Here is a 27,283-nt window from a genome sequence, read left to right on the forward strand (position 1 = left end):
GTCATACCGAGGTTTAAAATTTCAACTAGTTCTTGTACTTCCATATATTATAGGATGCTGTCTCCTTGTGTAAATTTAATTAATAGATCCACTTTTTAGTTTGTAAATGGAGAATTTTTTTAAAAATTATTTAAATCCTCCATTCTAACATGTTCATTCATTTGGAATCCTAATTTGCTAGACTTACAATTTATAACACTATCACTTTGTTTGACAGTACATTATACTTAGAGGAAGATCTCACAGTCACTTTAAGTGGCTTACAACTGCCTGACCTCATCTATGCCACAAACAGTAGTGTATGAAAGATCAAGAATCTTGGATTCTGCCTTTGCCTTGTCTCTGGGGAAACTATGGCAGTTTGATTAGAGAAAAGATGCCCAAAGCATAATAATTCTGAAACATAGTGGAGCTAAATAGCTAATCCTTGAGCTAATTAAAAAATGCTGTCATAGCAAGGCAAATACTGGCAAACTCTCTGAGCATACACAATTTATGCAAACAAAAGGTTAACCAGAACAGATTATACCAATTCTCTGAGTGAAAAAAACTACTGAAAAAGCAGTTTTTGCTAATAGAGTAACAGTGTTGGGATAAATGTTTCTACACTGTATGTAAAATAAAGGTGCTTATGAAAATTACTAACGTAAATATTCCTGAACATCAATTTAAAAGAAATATCAAGGTAGTAAAACACACATCCAAACCCCGCTAGATGGGAATCAACAGTAGGTGAGTTATATTAAAATCATAGATTCAAGCACACTAAGCTATAGAAATAAGATTTGAATATTGTGAAGACAAAATGGTAGTACAGGAGTGTTTTAATGTGTCATTAATTTAAATCATAGCTTTTAATCAAGGCTGACTTTTTTCTGGCTGACAAAAAAGCACTTTTCTGATAACAGGAAGGAAATCTGATAATAACAGAATGACAGGACCCTAGAAAACATCATGACTGTCATTTAATACATGTCTTGACAGGGGGTTGTGCTGGAAATGGATTAAGTCAGTTTGGCATAAAGCATTTATATCAGAATACACATGCCCTACAGAGCTAATAAGCAATAGTCTTTGCATTTTAAATGATTTCTTGCTTAAATTCAAACATCGTGTTTCAAAGCCTTCAGGTTATTTTGGGGCTGTACATTATATTATTTTGCTTCATAATCAATCCTATTTTTATTTTTACCAGGACTGAAATGTAAAAAATAGTGAGTAACTAAATACAGTGCTCTTAATGTTCTTAATCCATGTTACTTAAACCAACTTGTTTTAAACCTTATAATCTTTTGTTCAGCTTCAGTGTTTTATTTAGAAGTCTCTCAAAACACAGAAGGATTTCCTCTTAGTTTCCAGTTTCATTGACTCATTCTTCTTGGTAAGATAGTTATAAATAATTTTCTTTAGAGCTTTGATGAATTTCTTTGTTCAATCAGATGTTTGTCCATATGTCTTGGACAGTTCTTTTTTTATCTCTTGATTTTTTTACATTTTATTTTGTGTTTTTCAAGGCTGACCACTGTTCGTTATTAGGCTGAGCTGATTTCTTCTTCATCTTCATCAGAGTCAGTATCATCATTGTAGAAGTGAATTGTAGCTTGTACTGGAAAACTCGCCAGAACCTTCTCTCCGATGTTATTAAGAAACTTTTGGGATTTGGATTTGGGCAGATAGAGTCTAATAAGAGAACATATTTTAAGAGAAAAAGTAAAGCTATGCAATGCTTTCCCAGCTAAGCCAGCTTGAGTATTAAAATCTATTTTTATCTTTCTTTGGAGAGAGAAAAATCCTAGGTTTCCGTGTCTTTTAAAATAAAAGTTGCTAACTAAAAGGTACTCTTGATTTTAAGTTACCTCAGTTGCTTTGGGCATATTGTGTATTGCATTTATCTAAGGTCCCACCCTGATAAAGTGTTGCCAGGGCAATGATGCGTGCTTGAAATGTTTTGATTTTGTTTGGTTTTTAGCACAATTCAGAACAGAAGTGTCCCATCTGACTGAGGGAAGTTTGAGGAATGTTCTGGGATTCTGGAATTAGGATTAAGACACCAGGTTAAGATTGGGGTGGGTTGCCTGTTGTATGGAGGTTGATACTAGTGGATTTTCTGTCTCTAGGTGTAGGAGGAGGTATACACTGAGAGAAGTTTATTTCAAAGTTCATATTGTTTTGTATTGAAATCATAAATGTCTTAATTTACATTTCAGGTTTTCACCAGCTTTCCCATGAAAGCAAAACTTATGTGGTCTGTATACATATGTGTTTTTGTGTACATATGTATGTACTTCTCTTCCTCTTGGTTCCACTTTGGCCAGCTTTCAATTAAATTTGACAGTGATGAAAGTCAGACAGAATTTAATCTTCTACAACTTTTATAAAAACAAGTGCTTGTAAAGAAGAGGGATATTCCATTAATTTTCTTCCTCTAAACAAAAGTCCAAATTAGGAGTTTCTACATCATTAACCCTTAAAGAATCCAAATGCTGGTGAAAACCCTTATAAATCCCCCAAGCATAGGAAAAGCTTTACCTGGAGTTAAACTTCTATTCAAGAGCGAATTTAAGCAACCTCAAGACACAGATCTGTAACAAGTCACATTCCATTAGCAGCTGTTCACATTAATTATTTGGGCTTTGTGGCTGTGTTACCATATTAATAAATGTAAATATAAATTAGATGAGGCAAAAGAACATTTTCTTATAAGATTACTTTTTTCCTTATTTTCATTATTAGCATATTGCTTGAGGTTCTGCTCAGTCTGGGCATCTTTCCTTGTGGAGGGATAAAAATCTGTGGAGTCTGGCGAGTAGTTAAACTGCATTACTAAAAAGAGATACTCCAGAGACAAACTGATACTTCTTCCCAAAAGGAATATGCTTGTCTTGGGAAGTGGCACTTTTCCTGTATCAAATGATAGGATTTAACTCACCTCACTGGATGTTGAAACCCCAGGGCTCCTTTTGATCTAAAATTTATTAGCTGACCATCCAGTGCTGACTGTAAAGAGACATATTTATTATTTAGAACGGGCTAAAAATTAAGATTTCACTTTTTTCTTCTATAGATAACTGTAAAATTCTACAGAAATTTTGCTTTGCTGTGCTGCATGTTGTTTTGTTCCAAGTGTACTTCAGAGAATATACATGCCCACAGTCTGCCAGTAGTTGCACATTTAACAAAGCATTTGAACTTTTACCTTTTATGAGCTGTAAAGTCATGAAGTTGTACTTTTTGCTTGAGTTTTTATGGAATACCTATAGCAACTGGTGAGCTAATAACATCACCAAATGGAAGTTCAGTAACTGGAAGAAAAAAGGATTTTCAATGAGTTTAAAGGATTGTGAGGTGAGGGTTTTATAAAATACCTCTTTAACTACACTAACCAGTAGTTTGGAGTTGGAATGTTCAAGTCGGCAACTTCAACTGCAATCAAAGATCACACAGGCACACTAAGACTCCAAACAGTAAAATCAAGAGACAACAGGCATATCATATTTCTATGCAAACAGTGATAAAAAAAGCAAGCATTTTTGATACAACAGAGTAGGTAGCAAAAATATATTTTAAATCTCAAAAATAAATTTAGCACGGAATAAATTCCTTCAAACTAAGGTTACAATAAAATGCAGTAATTTGCAAATGCTAATGTTACTAAATCCTATTAGGACTATAAACCTGCAATGTAAACCTGAAAGCGTCTCCCCGAATCACTGAACTCTGTCAGTTAATCTTGTAGGCATGTATTCTCTTCCATATCTTAAAACAAGACTTGTTTTTTCTTCCTGTTGCTGTAAGCATGGTGTTGCATAAAATAGGAAAATTTAGTTTGCTATACTAGAACTTCTAGTGAACAGAATCTGGAAACTGTCCACTCTGCTACAAACAAAGATGACTTTTGCTGCTGTCAGAGCAATTCACCTATCTTTCCGAAGAAGTAGGCTTCAGCATGGATAGTTTGGTGGGCCCCAAAAAGCCCTTGGGCTACAGACTGAGCATGGGGTCCTATAGAATTCTCTCTGTACTTTTAGGTTGGCCTGTTTCTCTCATACCCACCTGTTTGTCTTGTAGCCAAAAAGATTCGTCCTCAGGCTGTCACAGTTTTGTTGAGGTTTTTTTGTGATTAATCAGGAGACTCACTTCCTTTGTTTCTACAATGCCTAGTAAAATTAACTCCTGATCTGGCTAAAAATTGTAGGTGTGATCATAATATGTGTGTTAAATACCATACTTTATTTTTCTCCTCTCATATTTACATTAAAACAGACTTTTTCATCTTTATTGACCTGTATTTTCTACTGTTTTCTCTTTGGAATACATGCTATTTTTTAATATATATGTAGTAATAGGTATTGATTGAACACACATTATATGTTGCTTCCTTTCAGACTATAATACAGCATTTTTCAAAAGCAATTCTGATAAAAGCCAATTAATTGCAAAATCTAACTCAGTTTGTATACAGCAGATAATGTTCAGTGTTAATTTGTATTATGTTGTAGACATGGCAGTAGTAACTTTAAATTACTTTTCATGGCTTTTCTTCAGGCATAAATAACAACAGATTTGAATTTAGGTAGTAGGGAAAGTGTTACTCTTTCTGTAAGGAAAGGTATATTATGTATAGGTAATTATAGAGTCTATTGTAATTAATAGTTTAATTTTTTTACCAGTACTTTTATTTTTTAGCGCTTTGCTCTGCATCTTTCAATTTCTCAGGTTAGACTCATATATATTCCTAAACTTTTTTTTTTTTTTTTTTTAATTACACAGAGGATATTGAAACTTTTATTTACTTCACTTTCGAGTGTTTGGAACATCTATTGATCTGTAAAAGCATTGACATTTGTATGCGCACATTGCAGAAAATAGAGGTAGCCAGCATGCAACTAACTATCAAAAACACTATGCTCAATCCATCTTTGAAGGCCTTCTGCTAGAAACCTCAGTAACTTTGCTGAAGATACCACTTGCCTACCACAGCTGTGGGATGTAGGTTTGCATTAGTGAGCACTTCTTGCCGCCTAAGCACCACAGAAAGGAATCAAACATCTTTCCTCCGCTGTTGTGAACCCTGTTAAAAAGCACATGAATGGGTTCCTAAAGTCCTCCTTCAGCCCTCGTTAGGTCCCAAGCTACAGAGACATCTATGATGCTGAAGCAGCGTGGATGGGCCATAAGGTATAAATGAGAAGGATCTGAGAAGCTTCTGGCAGGAAGGAGAAATGTTAAAAAAAAAAATGAAAGCAGTTGTTTCAGTTATACTTGGCTTGAAATAATGGCAACCATGAATGTGGAAAACTACATATATGGTTTGTTTTTCTCACACAAGTGGGCAGAAGCCCAAGTGAGAATTAAAACTTTTGAGCTGGTTGAATAAAATTTTCTACAAAAATATAACCTCAATAATAAATCACAACTTCCTGATTTCAGAAACCTTGGTTTCTTGAAATCATCACTGTAAGCATGTAGTCTCATGACAGTAAGACTCCTCTTATCCTTAGCAAATTTACAGGTGCCTCTGGCAAAGCCTGGAACCTTGCTCAGAAGTAGTTCCACAGGCTTTCTTTCCCAAGGCGCCGGTTGGGAGGAGCATGGCACTCCCTCAGATCTGTACAGTTACAACCTCCACCAGCAGCAGTCAAAAAGCCCAAGTTAAAAAGGTGTCGCATGTGTTAGAAGATCATAGAAACTGTGAGTCTTTGAAGACTTTCACTGAGGAGACTTGTTGTCTTTACCTGCTGAGCCTTTGGTAAAAAGTTCAAGATGTAACTGTGGATCAGATGCTGCAAAAACTTATGCAGGTGCTTAAAATGAAGCACAGGAGTAGCACCATTTCAGTATATTTTTTGAAGATTGCAGTGTCGGGACCTATGTTGAATGTGCTTCAATCTCTTTATTTTTGTTCTCTGAGCCTGACAAATCTTCCTACATGAGTAAGTAAAACTAATAGTCATGGTGCCTCTCAAAGGCACTTGGCAGTAAGAGCTACTTTAAAATCCAATTTTCTGTTGATTTCCTAGCTGGTTTAGCTATAGCAACATCCCTCCCAGGAAACAATAGAACTTTGCACCTGAAAGTATGGGGTTTTGATTTAATCTTACAGTAATTTTCACTTGGTTTGAGTAAGCGGTGCTTTCTGCAGCTCTTTAAGAACTGATAGTGATTCTATATCTGATAGAGAATTAGAGATAGTCTTAACCATTATCGTGTACAGAACACTGTAATCTGAACCATATTTTCTAACACTGAAAAAATGCTTGAAAGAACAGATGAATAGATGACCAAGCCTCACTTCCTGTGTTCAAATAGTTTCAATTTCTGCACCTGTTTTCTATAAGGATTATTTTATCCAGAATTTAGTCTCACCATTTGTTGATTCTCTGTCATCTCACCGTCTCTTGCTGTGAGCATCCAGGGCCTCCATAAAGCAGGGCTGCTGAAAGATTAAGATAGAATAGTGCTCTCACAGTTAATTCTTTGTGGTTATATCCATACAGTACAGCTCCTTTTGTTAGATTCTGCTGGTATCTTTTGAAATAATATGACCTTTTTCTTTTCAACATATTTTGATTTGGTAAATCTGATTTCTATGGCAATATTAGTCTGTCTACAATTTGATTAAACAAACTTGACAATCGCTTGCATTTTTAACTAAGATGTCATTTCCCTTAAAGATTTCACAACTCAAAGTGACTGCACTGAGCTCCAAATGAAGATATAATTAATACCAAAAACTTTTATTTATGCAGCGCTGCTACAAAATGAAAAGTAACCCTCCCTCTCTGACAGTATGTCTAAATACAGATTCCATGTCGTCACTGAGTGGGTGGTTATTTATTGAGTAAGCAGCTCCAGCATTAAACTGACATGGGCAACCTGATCTAATCAGCTAAAAAGTGCATATGCAGTAGTGGATGCTATGTGTGCCTTTTGTTTGGTTGGGGGGCTACAATTATGGATGCTCTTTTTAACAGTACTTTCCATCTCTGCTGCTGTGTAACACATCCATGTGAATGGGGAAGTGGAAAAATGCTTTCAGATACAAAAGGTAAATAAACTTAAAAAAAATAATAAATCAGTTATCACAGCCTTAATTTTGATTTACTTCCATTTATAAGCTCTGAAATATTTGACTGAGAAGGATAAAATATCAGCAACACAAATAAAATACCTGTTCCAAGCGAAACATATTTTGCCCTTTACTTCCAAAGATGGAAATTGTTTTCCGTTGTCTACTCAATACCGAGATCATTACATGCAAAGGATACTTACAGTCGGAGTTTTGAAAGGAAGGCTTCTGAGAAAAGCCTGGCTGGGGCTGCCTTACCTCCCTGGGCGCTGCCCTGGCCGGGGCCGGGGCCGGTGCTGCCTCCGGCCACCCCCGGAGCAGTGCCAGATGCGACCGGCCGCAGGCTGGAGCGGGACGCCAGCGGCTGCACCCTCCATGGCATCTGGTGGTCTAAAGCCTGTGGCGGGCTGGGCGCCTGCCTGGGCCTTTCAGCCCCTCCTTTATCTTAACTCCCAAAGAATACTTACCTAAAGCAAACACAGCCTCAGGTAAAAGGAGAGAAATGTCCTTTTGACTCCCCGAAACAGTTCAAAGATAGGGCTCTCGTGGGCAGGCTGTCCTGGGGAGGGCACTGCTAGGGAAACAGAGGCTTTTTGTTAAGTTTGGTTAGCAAATCACACGGAAAATAATCTGTGCCCTTTATCTTGCTGTCACCCTTTTTACAAAATACATATTTGCTCTATATGAAATATATGATGTAAATACTCTTTTTGCGTGTCTTGGGAAAGCTTGTCAACGTCCTGTCCTAAAAAAGTGTAACAGAGATTCAAAGAGAATTTTAAATATAAAATAACTTTTTAAATGACTGAAGTCTTTTTCGTGTCCTAACTTTAAAAAGATACCAAAAATCAGTGAAGATGAGAGAATATAAAGACAGGCCTAGTGACTTCCTCAAGACTACAGGGATGTTCCTTTAATTTGATTGCTCTTTGATGGATGGAGAAGAAAGCTTATGCCAAGAAAGATTACTTTGTCTATCAAAGAATAAGGCTTATGAATGTCATCGCTTTGAGGAATCTTTCATTTCAAAGTATGCAACATATGCTTTAAGCCTACAAAGACTGAATAGAAGCAGACTTCTTCCAAGCTTTCTTCCCACTGCTTTCATTCATAGGGTGCATTACTTGGTGCCTGTTACACTGTACAAGAACCATTATTACATGCTGGGTGATACTATCTGATTTTCATTGGTGTGGCTCATTGCTACAGTTTACATTCTTTCCTTTATTTCCCAACTGCTGCAGAGATTTAAGAGGATTGTAAGAACCTAATGCTGAATTCTCTTTCCACCCATGCAGTTTACACATCGACATCAAAGGGAACAGATTCAGCTCCCAAATGGAATTGGTTTCTACTCTGAACTTTCTTCCCAGAGAGAGAGAAATAATTTTGTTTGCGGCAGATGGAATGTCCATTGATTGTTTAGTATGAATTAGGTCCCTTCTATCAGACTTAGCTGAAGAAACCATCAAAACAGTCAGTTTGAGAGGACACTGCAAATTCTTAGTGGGCATCCGATCCCTCTGAGGTAAGCCTTGTGGCTCTTCTTCAAGTTATGATCCAGCTGGAGGTAGCCTGTGTCCAGTCAGCAAGAAGGGGTTGGACTCAAAGATCAGTGGATATACTCCCTTGGAGACACCATTCTCCCTTGAAATTGTTCTGTACTATAAGGCATTGTATATATACCTTTGCATGTGGGTTTGTGGTTTTGGGGCGTTTTTTTGGTGCCTTCTACTGATTTTGCTTAAAATTAAATGTTCTTCCAACAGGGAGGGGCTTAGGTCAGATTTGAAAGTCAGACTGATTTTCCACCATTGATGTAAGTTGTACGGTTTTGTTAGCTACTTGGCACTCCTAAGACTGATAAAAGTAATTGCATAACACAGGTTCTGATGTTTCTGAAGTAATCTTCAGTAACAGAATCTGAGATTCAACTTGTTGAGGTCCAACTCTTACATAAATTTTCCCTGTTCTTTAAAACATCCCTTCTTGCTGTATCAAAGACACATTTAAAACTCAAAGGCCAAAGCCATTAATGCTGTTCTGGGAAGCACTGACTACGTAATAGAGGACTTACAGTCCAAATCTCCTCCCTCTCATGTTTAAATACGGTGTGATATTTGTAAAGTTGTATCTGAGTAAATAATACCATATGTCAAAGAAGAAAATATATGCACAGTCTCAATCCCTTTAAACATTTATGTAAGAAAATCAGTACAATTATTAGAATGAAGAATATGGTGAATAATATTCAAATAACAAAATATATATTAAATAGCAGCACGGGTCCTGAGAAAAAATGGCAAACTTCTTAAGTAACCTAAATTGTAATTAAATATCTTACTGAATTACAGTCTTAAATACACATATATAATTTCATCAGCTTAGTTTTGTTTAGCCCTAATTTAACTTGATAGTTGGAAGGGAAGTATGCATTACACAACTGATCTCTATGGTCCTGATCTTGCAATCAGATCCGTATGTGAGGCTAATTGATTTATAACTCTGGATAGAATCTGCCAACATGGATATTACTGCAGGACTAAAGCCTAAACTACTAACATATAGCTCTCCAGAAGATGCAAAGTTACCCTCAGTTACCCATATAGCTCTGCAGAAGATGCAAAAGTTGCCCAAATCTGTCAATAAAACCCTGCAAGACAAAATTTATTACAAAATCATTGAAAATACAATTTTGTTAATGAGGCTATAATATAATCTAATATAATTACAGGTAACACTGTAGAAGAAGAAAGTTAATATTACATTATTGTACTGATTAATCGAAGCACACAACTTTAACTGGTGTTTTCATGGACACCATTAACTAAAATCAGGTTGCAGATCTGTGAAAAATGGTTTATTCCAGTAAAGTATAAGCAGCTGTAATAGTGTATAATCTACAGTTTCTAAAAAAAAAAAAAAAAAAAAAAAAAAAGCAGCAGTTAGGCCAGACATAGACGTCTAATTTTAAGAACTATATTACTTTTTGCAATATACATACTTAATTTTAATACAAGGTGCTGTATTTGGTGAAAAACATTTCATAAAATTAGAAAACACTGTTTCTGTTACAGTTGCCCATCCATTTTTCCCAAAGGCCGGGAGTATTTTTCAGACCTCTGATACTACCTGAGAATAACTTTGACAGACTTGATCCTTACAGAAAGATGAGCCATATGATAATTATTTTGCGTTAATTGGAAGATGTTTTTTATCTTTGTGGGAAACCTGTTTTACTCAGTTTCCTCATGAAAGCACCTGAGCATTTGCAAGAATAAAGAGTGCTATAAATTTGTATAGTCAAGGAAACAGGATATCTTTACAGCATTTATCGTTTTGAATAATATCTGGTATTAAACAACCTGACATAAACATCTGTAGCCACTGATAGCATACAGAGCTCCTCAAAGAGAAATTGTTGAAAAAGCTTTTAGGGAACAGAGGGAGTATGAAACTGAGCCATTCACAAATCACAGCAAGGCAGTCTCATGATATTCCTTTAAAGTCAAAAAGAGACTTATCTATGATGAGGTTATATGGTAGAGTCAGCTCCCTGTTCTGAGTGGCCTCCTCTGCGAGCCTTCCCATATGGAATCTTTGAAGAGCAAAGGGAGATTTACCCCTCCTTAACTGAAGCTGGCCTTTCTGTCCCGTTCTGTGTGTGTGTGCATGTGAATTCTTCAAGACTGTGGGCAGAAATTCAAAATTTAGCCTATCCACTTTCTTCAGGGTTTTTCAAATTCTCTTTAAACAATTTCATGTGTGTGTGTGTGTGTCCAGCATCTTGCAGTACCTTTCTGTAACCTTTTCTCCATGACAAAAACCCAAGTGTTCTGGGAAATCTGAGGGCTAATATTACTCACTGTCTTCTTCCGAGGCTTCCTTCCACCCTCCTATAAGGAGGAACTGATTGACATAGTTATTTTAGAACACCTATTTCAGTAAATTTCCTGGTGTGTACAAGGCCTTGGCTTCACAATAATAAAAAAAAACAAAACAGTGTTTCCCAATCTAAAATTCTTAATGTTTTAATCAGAGCTTGTCATGATTAAGTCTAACCTACACTACAATAGAAACTAGAAAACCTACAGCAACTTTTTGGCTTCAGATTATTCTGATTGAGAATGCACCAACATACATGGAAATTTGTCTTAAAATGGTGATGCATTTTGCCTCTATATTTTTCTGCTTTAGATTCCCTTGCATCATGCAGTTTTGATTCAGTTTTCTCATTTACTCATAGACATTTTCACGGTAAGGGAACCATGAAACCAAAAAGGATCATAATATAGTTGACTGCATTTGATGCCACTACATGATTAAGCAAAGCATGTTCCTCATTTTGTAAAGGTTATGTAAACAGTTGTGTTTTGCAGTGTGCTCTGAAGGTCAGCAATGCATGTGCTGTTGAACTATTAGAGAAAGTGAATTCCAAAGTTGAGAGCTTTCTTTTGAGGTTGTATACTTTGCTTGTTTTCTTTCTTTTGATGTGCCTGGGTAAGTATTTTGACTTCCTGCATAAGATAAAGTCACACAAAGGAACAGTGTATTATGCCAAGTTAGGACCACTGGAGACTTTGTTCCTCTCTCCATAGAATATGTACAAGATATAGCAGCAGCACAAGGCTGGTATTTCTTAAGCTTGAGATGGAGAAGGATAATTATTTAAATTATTTGACCTCCCAACTGAAACTGCCGCCTATTTCTGCCATGCATTGTGGAAGTCAAAATTGTGTGGGTGATTCCTACCATTTTGGATAAGCTTCTGCTCTGGGTGCATATTTAAAGCAGCAAAAATGTCTGTCATCATACTGGTGGTGGGTTTTTTTCATACTGATGCCCTCTCCAAAACATGCAGGGCCAATTTGTTCCTTGTTTATCTACAGTGTCAGTGTGTTGTTGGTGGATATCCATTTAGGAAATTGTTCTCTTAGAATACCTATTTTAGTAAATTTCCAATTGCATACAAGGCCTTAAGTTCAGAACAATAAAAAAGACTGTGGCTTCACAAACAATTGTCACGTATCAGTCAGCTGCAACTTTAATGTTGGTGTTGGCTTCTTTCTTCCAGCCTTCTTGCATTTTACCTTTTGCCTTTTTTTTTTTTCCTTTTCATTCACCCACTAAATATCTGTTGGGATCAGACTGATACAGGTGTTCTTCTCACAGAGCTCAATATTGTGACTACCTTCCATACAAAATGTAAAAATTATTAAATAACTTTCATGCACAGAGGTACCAGAGAAGTACAGAATACCTTGCATTAGTTCTCTGTTGCATCATCTGTAGTGGCATGTTGTGTTTAGCAGCACACATGGCACTTGCAAATCCTACAGTTTTGTTCCCCATCAGGCTGTTCTTCATTATGGCTTCAACAACCAGCCCTGCCAAGCCCTGGCTTCATCTTTCTTGTTGGGTGAATCCAAGGACTTGGCTGACACCAAATGCAACCTTTTGGACCCGCCTGGCCGTCTGGTGGCTACGCTGGAGCAGGTATGGGACCGGGAGGCTGGTGTCTTCATCTCGTTCTGTGATGGAGGGGATACTGCTCCTTTAGGATACCCTGGGCCCAGAAATAAGGTCAGGCGGTGGTATGGAGCCATTTTGGAGATGAGATCCTTGCCTGTTGCTGCACTGAAACGAGCAATGAATACTTTGTCTCTCACTGTTTTGCCTACGGGTTATATACTTTTTTGTGGCCCGTAGCAGCAAGGTCAAATGCAGCTGACGGGACAGCATAGTGGCCTCTACAGTGGTAGCGGGAGTTCAGTTCCCTGTGCTGCAGCCGGCCCCGGGCGTGACGTACAGGCCTGAAGAGGAGGTCCCACAACCCCTGACCCCGACACTCAACCCTCGCCTTCACCCAAAACCGTTGCCCATCAGGACAGCGTTGGCTTCGGAGAGTGGAAGCTGCCGTGTTCCCTGAGGAGCCTGGGCGGGAGGACATAGGCCGCTCCTCCTCACTGCCCCTCACGCCAGAGCCTGGGGACAATGGACATGGTGCAAATAGACAACTCCCCAGGCCGGTCCTTTTCAATAACTTTATTTATTTGTTCTCTTTACACGTTGTTTCACCGCAGAATTGCGTGTTTCCCGCGGCACCAGGCGCTCCTTCCCGTCAGCGCGGAGGGCGGGTGGTGTGTTGGGCCGCTTGCTCCCACCACCCGAGCCCAACGCCGCCCGGGCGTTAAAGAGGCGGGGCTCCAAGCGCGCGGGGCCGCCGGCCAATCAGAGCGGGCGGCCGGCTCACCCAACCGGCTCGCCCCTTTCTCTTTGGTGCAGGCGGGGCGGGGCCGAGGGGCGGGGCGTCCGCCCCCCTCCGGGGCGGCCGCATGGCCGTTGCTTGGCCGTTCGGAGGCGGGGCCTCCGCGGGGGCGGGGCGGGGCGGGGCGCGCGCCATGCTGATCACGCTCTGCTACCTCTACCTGTGGGCGCGCTGGGGGCCCCGCTCGGCCGCGCTCATCCGCCGCACCGTGCGCCGCCTCCACCGCTCCCGCTGCTCCTTCACCTTCTGCTGCTGCGCCGGGACCGCGGCGGCCGCGGCTCGGCAGCCGCGCAGGCAGGTGCCGCCCGAGGAGCGGGTGTGCCTCAGGATAGGGAACAAAGTCTTTTTCACGGACGAGACGCAGGTACCGCCCCGAGCCGTGGGGCTGAGGCCGGGGCGGGGCGGGGGGCAGCGGCCTCCCGTTGTCGCCGTGGCAACGGAGACCCCGCCCTCCCCCGCCAGGAGCCGGCGGAGCTGCGCGGCCGCATCCCCCACCCCCCCGGCGGCGGGAGGCGGGGCGGGGGCTGAGGGGGCGGCGACGGCCGTTGTCGTGGGCTGAGGCGGCGGGTCCGGGGGGAGCGGCAGTTGCGGGGCTCGGGGCTGCGCTTTCTCCCTCAGCGTGGGACAGCGGGCGTGTCGGTGGCGAGCCGGGGCTTGTGGCTGAAAAAAATAACTCGTGTAGCTTCTTCCCGGGCTTGTCATCAACCCTACTTGCCCAGGGTAAGGTAAGACCCAGGTGATTGCCTTGGTAGAAAATCTCAGTGCAGTTGTAGTTACTTCTCGTCGCTGCTGTAGCTTGTTGGCTTAGGGAGTGGGCTGGGGAGAACTTTCTACGATGCGCGTGTAAAGTGCAGCTCTGTAAGCATAGCTGGAGCCAGAGGAGAACGTGATAGTATTTCAATGTTCGTAACGTACTTTTAGCGAATACAAGGCTTCAGTTTAAAAATACTACGTGCTGAATTTGTGCATCCAGTCTTTGTGTCCGAGATTTAAAACGTAGCGGAATTTGTAATGGAGTCTGAATTGCACTTTCGGTTACGGAGAACTGCATGCTTCTCCCGATGCAAAATGTTGTTTCAAGTGAGGAAAATGACAGGAAAAACACAGTCTGTGAAAAATCAGTTTTTGCAAATAGACCGTGAGAGAAGAGGGTGGGGTGAGGCTGTGGCAGCCCATGACGGTGGAAAAATACCGTGCCTGAAAAAGTTTCATTTGCCCTCTTAGAAGTAAAACTGAAAGTAAGCTTGCTTCTGACTTTCAGGTTCAGAATTAGAAGTCCTCTGGCACTCTCCCCGGATCATCTGAATTATTTAAATTAATGTTGGATTTGTCTAAACTTGTCACTAAATACTAGAATTCATGCAGATAAGAATCTTCTTGGTATCTCCTTTTTGGTGGTGTTTATATATGCGTTTATGGAAATTATTTCAATTGCTACACATCTTACTTAAATGGGTGTTACTGAAATGTATTTATGAAACATGTTGTTGGCCAGGTGCTACTCGTCAAGAAGCAGAGAAGCTTTTTATAAGTTCAGTGGGTAAAGAGGATGTTTTCAGTGCAATGAAAATAAGATCATAAATGCTAATGGGATTTGTTCAAAAGTAGTCTTTTTGCTATCTAATGAGCAGATTATTTCATTCTTAAAAGCGATGGTGACAATCTCAGGATCTCTCACAGGAAAGTTACTTAATTCACATTTCAATAAAGCACTTAAAAGCAAAATCAAATATTTGTCAGTGTGTTTAGAGGAGTTCTGCCTCAGTGGGCCTGGATTATTGTTTTGCAAATCATATTTCAACTAATTTAGGCTGTTCTTTGCTCCATTTTTACTCATTTCTGAAATAGCTTCTCCTCAGTCCTTGCACAGTAAGCACATTTTTTTCTGTCTGCAGTGTTATTCATGCAGGTTGACTTATAAGCTTGTCAGTTTATTTGTCTTTATTGGGAGTTGAGAAGCCCTCTAGGGAACTGTAGTTTGGTTTGGCTTGAAGTTTTGCATAAGGTCAACGCTGTTATTCAAAATGTATCTCTCTTAAAAATATGTATTGAAAGTTGCTAGTTGTGTTTGAGAATCCCTGTGGAAGATGCCTGCCAAGCTGCACCTCGGTAGCATAGGCAGCTCATGCAGGCAGTTCTGACCTGGCTGCATTAGAGGCAGCATCACTGTGGAGCTCCCTGCATGGTCTATGAACACTGGGGAGGGATTTAAAAAAAAAAAAAAAAAGAAAGAAAGGTTAATTAGCATACTTTTTTGGCTTCTGGGAAGCTAGCTTGAGCTACTTTGCTTTTTAAGTAGGTATAACTGCTTCTTACTGTGATCAATAACTTCCTTAAGATAAGATACCAGCAAGCCATAATGGTAACCTGAACAGTTTTCTGTTTGACCTTTAATCAAGTTGGATGCTTAAGATGAAAAGTTTCATGAGTTCAGTTCACTTTCCTGTGGAAATTAGCAATGTTTACTCTTGCACCTTCAGTGCTCAGTAAAGCTGTTTGGATTGGCAGTCTATCCCCATAGACTTAATAGTGTGTGGTTTCATTTGAGTGTGCTATAGGGAAATTCTCTTATGTGTCCACATAAAATTACTGAAGGTGTGCGAAGCATGTGTGTCTAGTATAGTAATAGCAAAATATCTGTTTCTGATGTTTGCCACTTGTAAAATATGGCAGAAAAAGAAAGTTCAATGCAATACCTACGTGAAAGTTGATGTAATATGGTGTGGGATCAGATTATGTATTGAGAAGTTTTGAGGTTCTTAAAACTCTTCCTTGGCCTACTGATTCAGGCTATTGAGCTTTATTTGCTCATTTGTGAGGATAAGAGAGGGAACCATTTTTATAATTTAATGAAGGAAATGTTTGTACAACGGTCTGCTAAGTGGATAGACTACCATATGGACAAATTTATTTTGAATTAGTTATTTCTTTAAATTTAGAGTTACATACTGAATGAGTAATTCTGGTGCATGAGGACTTAATATATTTAGAAGAAAAAAAAAAAGCACTCTCTCATTTTATTTCAAATATTTTTAAAAGATTTTTTTAAATCACTTTTTAAATAATTTATGTTGAGGTTGTACCTGTCTGCAAAATATAACTGTCTTTATATAACTGGCTTTACAAAGGAGGTCCTGAAACTTTGTAAATTAAGTCTAAAATTAGACCTGTGTAGTATAAAGTTCTTGGGTCACTTGTGGCTCACAGATTGGTTGGTCTTTTGGCAGATGAGTGTAGAGACAGCATATATGACTTACCAGTGGGGCTGTATGTTTCCTGGACGGTTGTTACCCATCTAGAATGAATGTCATCTGGACTACTCTCCAGTTAGAGGGGCTGTAGTGACTGACCAGGCAGGTTGTGTGTTGTGACTACTTTCTCAGTCCCTGCCAAGCAGCAGGCAGTGCCCTTCAGCCACCAGAATGGAGGCAGCAGGGTCATGGGTTTGCATAATTATGGGAGAAGAGGGTAGGAAGGAAGAGGCAGGGTGAACTGAAGTGTGAATGGGAGAGGAGGATCAGGTTGAATGAGGGATGTGGCAAGTGGCCCACCATGGGCACAGTGCCAATGGCACAGTGGTCTTGTGGCCCACTCACTTTTGTGCTCTTCTTGTAAAGCTGAAAGCTGGAGTCTGATTTGGCTTAAAAGCTTGGGTGTCACTTTTAGTTTTACTTTTGATGTGTTCCTGCTTAATGGTTCAGACCTTTACCCCCTTTTTTTTTCCTCATTGGGAGTCTGAAATGGTAGAGACCCTTCATGTAAGGCTGAAGGGTGAGATTTTAATTTAGGCTGGGCATAATTTTAAAATTAATTGTTGAATCAGATGCTTGCTATACAGACTTATTTTTCATTTCTGTTTCTTTCAGTTCCTTGATGACTTAAACAGGTGGAGTCTACTTCTCATTTCTCCTTTTATTTATTCTGATAAGTTACTTAAAGCAGAACATATAGCTTTTGTGACAGAAAGCATTTCAGCTCAGACAGATAACTTGCCGAAAGTACCTGGCTCTTCAAAAGAGGTAAGTGTTTCTCTTTATTTCTTACACAGAAAGTAGTACAGATGGGTCATCTGTTGGGTATAAGCCTAAAAGACTTGAAGGGGAGGGGGGGGGGGGAAGGCAGCTAGATTTTGTATGTTTATCTTATTGGGAATAAAAAGGTAATATCTTCATTAAAATGAATCGCCATTAATACTCTAGCTCTATTTTATGCTTCAAATAGACCCATAGACATTTTACTGAGTTTTCTTTAGTAGCATGCTTCTCTGGCTGTGGATGGGAACAGCAGAATTCTGTCATGACGTTGGGTAAGGCATGTGTGACTTGATCTGCCAAAGAGGCAAAAAATGCTTGAGAGCTGTCATACTAAGGCGGATCACATTTACCTCAGTGTCATGTCTCTGACACTAGCTGAAACAAAGGCCTCTGTAAGAATATACAAAGCAAGTGTATGTTATGATTTCTGAAGAGCTCTTCAAGCCTTCAACCAAGTAGTTGTGAGAAGTTGCAGTTGAAATGGAGGTCTCTCTTGGAAGCTTCCTTTCATTGTGATTTATAAGTACAAGTTAAAGTATTATGCATTTCATTTATTTTGTCAGTCTGCAAAAGTAATGCCAAAATCAAGCTTTTAATCTCTTTGTTTTTCTACGAAATGCAGTGGGGAAGTGTCAATGCTTCTTGGTTAGAATTTTATAAATTGTGTTTGCCCTTTAGTGCATAATACTTCGAAAATGTTTTTGAGGCATCCAGAGATACAAATTAAACCAGTACTGAAATCCTTGTGGCAAGCATACTTACAAAATATTAATGTCCTACGTACTTAGAAATCTAAAAAGTGCCTTCACCACCGCTATATTGAAAGTGTGAAGATGTGGATTGAGATGATGATGTTATAAAACTTCTGTTACTGAATATATCCTATCTGTAAAAAGATTATGCATAAAAATTATATGCAGGCCCTAGCAAAACTCACTGTGAACTTGAGACAATGTCTCTCTCTTTCCTAAATTTTGTTGCTTTTACAACTTTTTACTCACACGAGGAATGCTTGCTGCCTAGGCATCTCAGCTTGTATCCTGTGTTTGAGTGAGTGGTGGGGTTATTCGGTATCAGGGGAGGGGGGCTACAGCGGTGGCCCACTGTGAGAAGCTTCTTGAAGCTCCCCTTGCTCCAAGGCCAAGCCAGTCAGCTGTGCCTCTGCGCTAGCATGTTTAGGAAGGAACCTGAGAGGAGGAGTTGGGCTTGTGAGGAAGAGTTGCGACAGCTGCATGAATCAAGGTCAGTGGAGGAATGGAGGAAGAAACCCAGGACAGCTTGGATGCAGGTCTGAAGGGGAGAAAGGTTGTAACCCAAAGCAAAAGATAAACTTACCTTGCAGGGAGGAAAAATCTTCCACATGGTACAGGTTGTCCTAGTTCCTTCTTAAGGCAGTCAGTTGTGTGTGCTATGTGCTCTCAAGAGGGCAGAATGGACCTCATTGCCTACTGGAGAGAGAAATGGAAAGATGTGCATGCTAGGATATCTCTGGGCAGGTAGTGATAAAACATCTGGCCTGGTCACTGGGGTACCATAAAATCTGCAGAGCCCTGCTATTAAACAGGGTCTGCCACAAGCTGGGAACAGTTGATAAGTTGCCTTCCTGAATGGCCCCTGCCTAGCACTCTAAAGGGCCATCCTTGCTTTCGAGCTCCTTCTTGGAGTTAACAGGAAACCTGTCACATACAGGAGTGCTTATGGCCTGTCTGTTTCCCTGGATGAGGAACATATGTTTTCCAGGCCGCTTGTTCTGGGAGATGACCCAGGAGTCCTCTGCTGGAGTGAACACTGAGAGCAGAGTGGTTGGTAAATAGACTTACCTAACTTGAGTGCAGGAACGGAGGGACAGATTGGGAATGGGCACAATTCCAGATTTGTGCCTGTAATCAGATCTGTAGTACCTTCACCCTTCATGGAGACCTCTGAATTCTAGAACCAAATATGTTTCTGGAGCATGTTAGTCTTTACTCTGTAGAGGAATGATGTGCAGGTGAAGTGCTGCATCAGATGAAATCATTATCTCCATGAAGCTCAGAGTGTGAGGACTGGAGGCACTGAAAGTTTGTTGAGAACTCTGACACCTTTTCTGCTGAAGTCTTCTGAGTCTGCTTCCACCGGCCTCATGTTTCCTTGGAGCACACAAGAAGTAGCCACATTAGCTGTAACTTTTTATTGCCTTTGATGTAAAATTGTGGAATCCATCCAGGTGGGCCCTGCTTCTGGAGATAAACAAAGTAGGATACCTACTGTGCTCCATACATTGTCTCAGAGTGCACCTGAGGAGTGCTGGGCCAACTCAGACAGAAGGCTAAGGGAGGTTTATTTATTTTTTTTTTTTTTTACTTTGTAGCAGGGAGGTCCACAAAAACACCTGTGTTGAAGCTCTACTTCCTTGTTCTTTTGGGGTCTGTTGTTCAGCAGGGTTTTTAAATCTTGCTGGTTTTGTTTGTATTTTCTTTAGAATGGAAAATGTTCGCATTCTTATGTCGACACTAATAATTAATACGATTTATAAAGCTCAAAAGCGATAGTCAAGGCAAAAGACCGAAACTAAAGAGGAAAAGGACTGCTGTTTTATGTTGTTTATTGTTCTTCTGTGTATCTGTCACTTCTAGCAAAGTGCTCTTAATTCTGCTACCTCTGGCAGCCAGCTGTCGACATAGGGGCTATAAGAACAGATTACTCCTGTGACCTATGAGAATTTGTAGAAGGAGATGCCATTCTTTGCAGGGCAATCGGTGATCTGTGACTGGTTTGTGGTAAAACTGAGGTGGACTCAGAAAGCAGAAATATAAATAATTTCTCATCTCTTGCTAAGAGCTGGCCTTTCATTCTGTATTGTGACAGAATTTTGATGATTTCTAGTCGTAGCAGGAAAGTTTGGCCCATTTGAAAAAATATTCTCTGAGGATTTTTGTTCTGTTGTGAAACAAATGGACTGTTGCGTGAGCAGGATTACAGGTCATAGGTCTTGGCAATGGCCTTACTTTTTCTTTTGTATATTCAGTTTATTTGCACTAGACAGCAATAACTACTTTCTACTTGTTTAGCATGACTAATGTTTCACTTGGTGCCGTGAAAAAAAGCTCAAGAGCATCAATATATCTTCCTCACAGTTTTAGAGTGACATGTGGGTGTTACTTACTTGTGTCTGTTCTCTGGGTAAGAAAGGATATCTGAATATGGTGTGAGTCTCTTACTGTCCACTACAGAGAGTAGCCCAGAGTCATGTGCTGAGGAAAATAGAGAAGGAAGCTTGTGTATTATAGCATAAATGTATCTGCCATGTTTGTCCCTGGTGATTGTGAATTACCAACAGTTGGCAGCAGGCCCTTAGAGTTTTACACCTTATGAGTACTGGAGACTTCCATTCCAGCTGTGGATGTTGTACCAATAGACTAAACGCAGTTGGGAATACCTTCCATCTGGAAAGTGATGGTGTTGTCCAGGTCATCACTCAAGGCAGTCGGTTAGAGCAATTCTGGCTGACTTGGACATAGATTTTGCCAGTGAGAGTGGAGTATGACTGATGCTCCAACAACAGTGGTTCAAATCTATCAGGGTCTATAGCTATCTTCCAGAAGGAGATTTTGTTCTCCTTCAGAACTGATCAATACTAGTATGCCCAGAAATGTATCTCATAACTTTGGAGTTGGTATTTCTTTGTTGTACAGTCATGGATATGACCTTCCAGAAGGTCCCAGAGGTAGAAACTCACTGTTGTTGATTTAGCTAGTGAACGACTGTTATGTCCAAGAGTTCAGGAGCAGAGTGATGCATCTGTCATGAGTTTGAGGGCAGCCTCACACCAACTGTGTGTTCTGGTGCAGCTGATTTGAAGTTGTTGCATGTTCTTTTCATACAGAGTTGGACTTTAACCCATATGTTAAAGAAGGCAGCTGACGTTGTGGTAAACACCAACACACTGCCCACACGCTGCTATCTTTTTCTCTTTTGGAAACTGAGTTTGTCCACTGATGGTTAGTATAGGTGATAAATCAGAAGATACCCAGCCAGTTTTCTTGTTAGGTATCCAAAGGCCACCAATATGAATATGGACTGGATGGTCTCATTTGGGTTGCACTAATCAGAGTCTTTCTCTGAAAATGACTTAGAAAAGAGACTATTAAGGTTGTATGAAATCTGAGTTTATTCTTTCTTCTTGTTCCCTTGGGGAATACTGTAAAGACAAACGTTGCAAATAGATTATTTTGGATATTATGTAAACTGTTTAACTGCAGTAGATGGAAAGGTAAATTTAGCCAATAATCTAATAAAGTTATGAACAAGTAAAATATCCAAGAGCTAACCTTCATTTTGTGTGTTGAAAATAAGTGTTTAATCAGTGTTGCATCTTGTGTGTAGTGATAAAAGGGTTAACTTCATTAAAGTGGTTTGATGACAGTGTCAAAGTGCTGGAGTTGCTGTGTGGGAACTGTGTTTTGTCTTCCAGTGTTTGGACCATATTATATGGTGAAGGCTAATTTTTTTTCTTTATGTCATGAAAACAGGTGGTGCTTCATTGTCTTTAAAAAACGCCTTCACAGGAGAACAATTGATTTGTGTGTTCTACAAAGGATAAAGGCTGTGGTATCATTCACAAAATTTTTACTGAAATTGGATGCCTTATTCAGTTTTTGCTTTCGGAATTGACTCTTAAATCACTGTGTTTGTCATTTGTCTGAATATTGTTTTGTTGGGTACTGTTGGTTTATAAATGTAAGGTTTAAAAAGAGTCCTTTTCAGTTATGAGTCAGCAGACAGATTTGTAGCCTTTATTAATGTGGCCACCTTTCAGAAGGAAACCAAAACCCTTTTCACTTTTCTTCCACTTGTGGCTTTTGTTGTTAAACTTGAAACTTGATCTCCAAGATGGAACAGAATTTTTGATATAGGTAAGCAGCTCGAATCTTCCATGTTTAGTTAATGCTTCTATAGTCAGTGGGTACTTTTACTAAACCCTAGGAGTTTACTTTTGCTCTTTTTATCAGCATACTTCTTAGAAATTGTGCTGAAAGCTATGTCCTGAAAGTAAAGACGGAACTTTACTTACAGAATGTGATAATATTCTTCTGCCATTTTGTGTGTCACTTGAATCTTGTATAGCATTGATCTTTGGGAAAGACGTATTTGTACTCCCAGTTTGCTTTCAACACTCAGTGTGGATGTTGCTTTGTTTACTTCTCTCAGCACTGAATCTCATAGTGTGTGTTGCTTGCTACACAACTCTTCCTCAGTATGCTCTTCTGGTTGTATTCGGTCTCATACACTGACCTTTGTAGTCATGAAGAGTGTATTTCTGTGTGAAAGGAACTGTCAATTGAAAGCCTTTCTAGTTGAGATGTTTTGTCTCATTATATTATTAAATACAGTAGTTGTTTTAAATACATCAGGCATCACAGAAACAAGTCTTAAAAGTGATTCTGCCAGTTTAGTATTCTGTAACCTTAGTAGCTAAACTTTTTTTTTTCGTAAAGTACTTTCTTTACCATTCTGTCCCGTCCATGGGCTTGTTGGTTGTGCCATTCTGGTTTGACAATGTCCCTCTGTTTGCTCTGCCTATTGTGCTGCTTTTTAATAGCAGAATCCTCCAGGAAGAAAGGGTAATTTTTATTTGCAGTTCACCTTGCAGACTCATAATGCTGTTGGTATTTTGATATTTTTATGTAACCTTTTCAAACTGAAAAACATGCATATGCTTTATTCTAGATTGTGAAGTGGTCAGACTATTGTTCACCATTGGCCTACAAACCTGGAGAACCTTATAAATTAATTGCTGAAGCAAGTGTAGATAATTTCAGCAACCTTGGAATAGCATTCATGGAAGACAGGCTTCAAATGGATAATGGAATGGTGCCACACAAGATTGTTTGTAAGTATCTTCACAAACTGTTTTTAATGATAGAATATGTTTGTTTCATGGTTATTTTAGGACTGTGCAGATAGACTTTATGCCTACATTAAAACCCCTGCTTTTATGTTGGCCCAGTATTTTAATTCTGTTGTCATTCTAGGCAGTTCATCACTCTGTAGCACTACTGTATTTTATATCGAACACTGTCAAATACAGAGGTCACTGAAAAGTTAGACCACTTCTTGAGTGAGCTTCTCTCTTTACAGAATGTCTTACAAATGCAACAACAGAAATAACAGAAAAATAGTTCAAAAGGTTTTTGGTATAAAAACCTCTGTTTTTTCTTTAATGCCTCATAAGCTACTGTGAATAATTAACTTTAGTATGATGAGATCGCCAAGCATGCAAGATGGTGTTTAATCTTTTTCAAATGCATGAGTGTATAAATTTCACAGAGGTTAGAAAATATTGGTTGCATAAGTCTTATCTGTTAAATTAACTACTCTATCTGAAAAAAAAATACAGAAGATTTCATGCAAATGTTCTGTTTTTTTCAGATTTTAAATAAAAGTGTATTCAAAGCTAAACATAGGTTGAGAGCAATTGCTGTAATTTGAGCATCTCAGTCCTTTAGATCACTGAGTGAAAAGCTCTCAGATGCTTTCTAAACAGGGAGAGGGATAACCAGGGGAAGGAGGGATGCTGCTGTTGCTAATTGAATTTTGAATTTTTGGTGAATGGTTTATTTTTCTAGGAGGTGATTTTAATGATACCAAAACTACGAGTTCTTGCGTCCTGATTAGTTTAATAGTTTCAGCTAAGGCATGGAGGGAGTTTATGGCTAATTTCAGAGAGAGGAAAAGGAAGAAGTCATGGTTGCACCTGTAATACCATTCTTAAATAGAATTGTTTTCTGGGCTGTAGGACATACAAGTTTCACCTCCCTTTTCATGAGATTTGAACTTCTTTTTTTTAGCACTATTCTAAGTGTGCCATGATATGCAGTATGTAGGGTATTGTAGTGTGGTAGGGCCACACCAATTCTTTTGATGTGGTTTGGATTTTTTCATTCAAGAGTCTCATTTCATTCTGCCTAATTGTGTCTTCTCAGCTGTGTTGATAAAACTGTGGGTCACCTAGGATAATAATATTTTGATTTGGGGATTTTTTTGTATTTGGTTGTGGGGTTTTTTGTTTGTTTGGTTGTTTTTTTTATGTAGATCATACTGCATTGGCAGAAATCAGGAAATGACAAAACAGAGAACAGCTAGCTAGGGTATAAGAGGGTAGGAATATGTTCACAAATGTATCTGATGTGAAGTTCTGTCTCTTGGTGATGTTCTGCAAAAATATTCACACAAGGAGGGAATGGAAACTGAGAGAGTGCCCCATTCATTTACTTTTCAGAGTGTTTTCTGGCTCATTCTGCTTCAGGTACTGTGTGCGTGTTTAGAACTGCTCCATGAAAACAGGATGATGGAGGCTGTTGATGGGATAGCATGTAGGCTGGTAGCTGTGAAATTCTTCCAGAATGTGAAAAAGTCTTGCTTCAAATTTCTGCTCCAAACTGGGCAAAGGGGATATAGTTTCAAGGGAATGCAAGTGTTGTTAAGTGAAGAAAGTGGTTGAACTTGGATCTGATGTATTGTGTGCCAGTTGACTCTTTAATGGAGTTTCTCACTGAATTTCTTTGAGAAATCAGAAACAAAAACACAGTAAGTGTATTTGGCCTATGGGAGTGGAGAGAGATTTAGTACAATTTTGCAGGCTTTGATATGAAATATTTTCATGGCTCAGCAGCTGAAAAACAATTACCTTCTGAAGAGTATTTTTCTTTCCTCTTCCTTATTTACTTTGCTCTGCAAGTTTCGTGCTGACATTGATCATCTTTGCCCTTCTTTTTTTCACTTGTATGTGCCAGAAATTTTTTACCTTTGCATTTCCATACTTTTCGATTATTCCTATTTGCTAGTTTTCCCTCAGATTCTTAGCTCCCAAGTCTGGCTACGGGTGGGTATGTCTCCCTTTCTGCAGACTGAAAGCAGTTCAGATTTTTTTTTACTCCCTTTTATTTGTGCCAGACTTTAATCTGCAGCCTTCAGTAATGCAAGAGACATGGTTCAATATCTACATCTTGCCTAATATCATCACTTTTTATTAGCTTATTTCAAAATAGTTTATTTCAAGATAGCCACAAGCAGTTTTCTACCCTGCCCTTCTGAAGACACCTGTATTTTTCCAAAGGTACTTCCCTTGCTTCATTTTGTCCTTTTCTGGGGACAGAGGAACAGGCAAAATAACAACCTGACAACGTGATGCATTTATGAGATCATCTTCACCTTCCCATCCGTAGACTATCATTCCACTAAGAACACATCTGCACTGTGTACAGTAGCATTCATGTTTTACTTCTGTGCAAATATTTTTGGAGTCACAATAAATGTTAGTTTGTTTAAATGTGCACTGTAAATATCAAGTGTTGTGCTCTCAGTCAGACTTCCCTGAAACAAAGAGTTATTAGGATAAATGACTTGTGTTATGAGTGCAAATTAATTGTGTTCTTGGGGAGGTATGTAGTAGTTGGTGTGTCAAACAAGTGAAATTCTTGCTATTATAGATGATTTGTACTGAAATTAAATCAAAATCCTGCTGTGGTAGTGATATTCATCATAGCTCTTTTTTAATATAATTTTTATAACCCCTTATTCTTTAACTCTTCCAGCTGTCCATTTACAGGAATCTACTCTGAAGGGGTTGGTGCAGGTGGAACCATCTGTAAAAGAGCAAATTGTAAGCGGTACACAAATGGATGAAGTAACTACTGCTGCTACTTTTGGAACTACAGTTAAATCCGGATTAGGAGTAGCTGAGTCTGCAGAACAAGGTAAAGAGGAGAAATCCCAGCTAGAGAAAGAAAGTGAGCATGAAGATGAATCCAGTAGTCTGTCGGACAAAGAGACGGGTGCTGGAGAACATCATCATTTGCATCTTTCCAGCTGCCATGAATGCCTGCAACTTGAAAACAGTACTATTGAATCAGTCAGATTTGCCTCTGCAGAAAACATTCCAGAACTTTCTGATGATTGCAATAGCAAACTGGAAGAAAAGAATGATGACTGTCTAACAAGAGGAATAAAGAGAATAAACCTTTCTGGAAAGCCCCCTAATATATTGATTTATATGGGATCTGAAACTGCAAAAGCGGAATTTGAGCAGATAAAATCAATCCTTCAGGAATGCATTGATGCAGACAGCTATACCATCTACCAGCTGCGTGAGGAACAAGTTCTGAAAGCTCCATGGATAGATAATTCACTGCTGTTGATCATTGCCACAGAGGAGCCTATTTCTGAGGAAAACCACAAACAATTTATGAAGTTTTTATCTAAAGGTGGAAAAATTCTAGGATTTTCTTCATCTTTTACATTTGATGGCATACAATTAAAGAGAAAAAACAAACTTAAGAAGACTGTTCGTGAATTAGTGGTCTCTAAAATGGACAGCACTGAAATTAGGTTAAATCTTTTGGTCAGTGGCTATATTTTTGAGGAAGTGATGAAGGAAGATACAAGCAAAGTGAAGATACTGAGTCAGTTAAATGATGCTGATAAAGATACAGTTATTGTACATCTGACTTACAGAGACAGTGGAGGAGAAGCCATTCTTTCTCAGGTACTGTGTATGCAGAAGCATTAATTTGTTCATTGCTACATGATGTGGCAAGCTAAACAAGTTCACTTGTTCCCATTGCATGCTCTTGGGGATGCTTGTCAAGGGGAGATGTAGATGGATGTCTTGGTGAATGTAGAAGGACTCTGAATGCAGAATGGTTTTCACTTGATTCTTAGGAAGCTTAAAGAATGGTAGAGCATGTCACTGCTGTTCCACATCCTTCTTTTCACCATGTAGCTGTGCAGATGTAGATCATGCAAGATCACAATGAGTGGTAGAGGAGAGAGCAGATTTACATAGTGAGCAAGCATCTTCAAGAGCAGAGCTATCTTTTTCTGCCTGCTAGAAGTTATGCAGTGATATAGCTGTGCCTTTTGCAAATTTTG

The 27,283-nt window shown here is 39.4% G+C and overlaps 2 protein-coding genes across 4 annotated transcripts in view; one reads left to right on the plus strand and one right to left on the minus strand.

Moving 5' to 3' along the window:
- Positions 1–1,354: 1,354 nt before the first annotated feature.
- Positions 1,355–7,446, minus strand: RIPPLY3 (ripply transcriptional repressor 3). Its single transcript, XM_042788274.1, has 4 exons — positions 7,328–7,446; positions 6,367–6,436; positions 2,930–2,997; positions 1,355–1,680 (listed from the first exon to the last, which is right to left on the minus strand). The coding sequence occupies exons 1-4, from the start codon at positions 7,444–7,446 to the stop codon at positions 1,533–1,535; spliced, it is 405 nt and encodes a 134-aa protein (XP_042644208.1). The 3' UTR covers positions 1,355–1,532.
- A 5,685-nt stretch (positions 7,447–13,131) lies between these two features.
- The window catches only part of HLCS (holocarboxylase synthetase), a 128,928-nt gene continuing 114,776 nt past the window's right edge, over positions 13,132–27,283 (plus strand). Inside the window, exons 1-4 of one of the 3 annotated variants that reach the window (XM_042788639.1) lie at positions 13,132–13,701; positions 17,204–17,356; positions 23,081–23,243; positions 25,948–26,897. In XM_042788639.1, the coding sequence (XP_042644573.1) occupies positions 13,405–13,701; positions 17,204–17,356; positions 23,081–23,243; positions 25,948–26,897 (1,563 nt within the window). In that variant the 5' untranslated portion in view covers positions 13,132–13,404. Of the gene's footprint in view, positions 13,702–13,936; positions 14,063–17,203; positions 17,357–23,080; positions 23,244–25,947; positions 26,898–27,283 lie in introns of those variants that run through there. The other 2 variants (XM_033011322.2, XM_033011323.2) reach the window with 2 other exon arrangements.

This window comes from Tyto alba, unplaced genomic scaffold, assembly GCF_018691265.1.
Source record: "Tyto alba isolate M040663 unplaced genomic scaffold, T.alba_DEE_v4.0 Super-Scaffold_14, whole genome shotgun sequence".
Classification (NCBI taxonomy): domain Eukaryota; kingdom Metazoa; phylum Chordata; class Aves; order Strigiformes; family Tytonidae; genus Tyto; species Tyto alba.

Excerpts from the sequence above, each read along its gene's own strand:
- RIPPLY3 (XM_042788274.1), bottom strand. The coding sequence starts at position 7,446 with ATGGAGGGTGCAGCCGCTGGCGTCCCGCTCCAGCCTGCGGCCGGTCGC. Across the intron at positions 2,998-6,366 it reads TGACAGAGAATCAACAAATG|TCAGCACTGGATGGTCAGCT; the intron begins GTGAGACTAAAT and ends GTCTCTTTACAG. Across the intron at positions 1,681-2,929 it reads GGGTTTCAACATCCAGTGAG|ACTCTATCTGCCCAAATCCA; the intron begins GTGAGTTAAATC and ends TTCTCTTATTAG.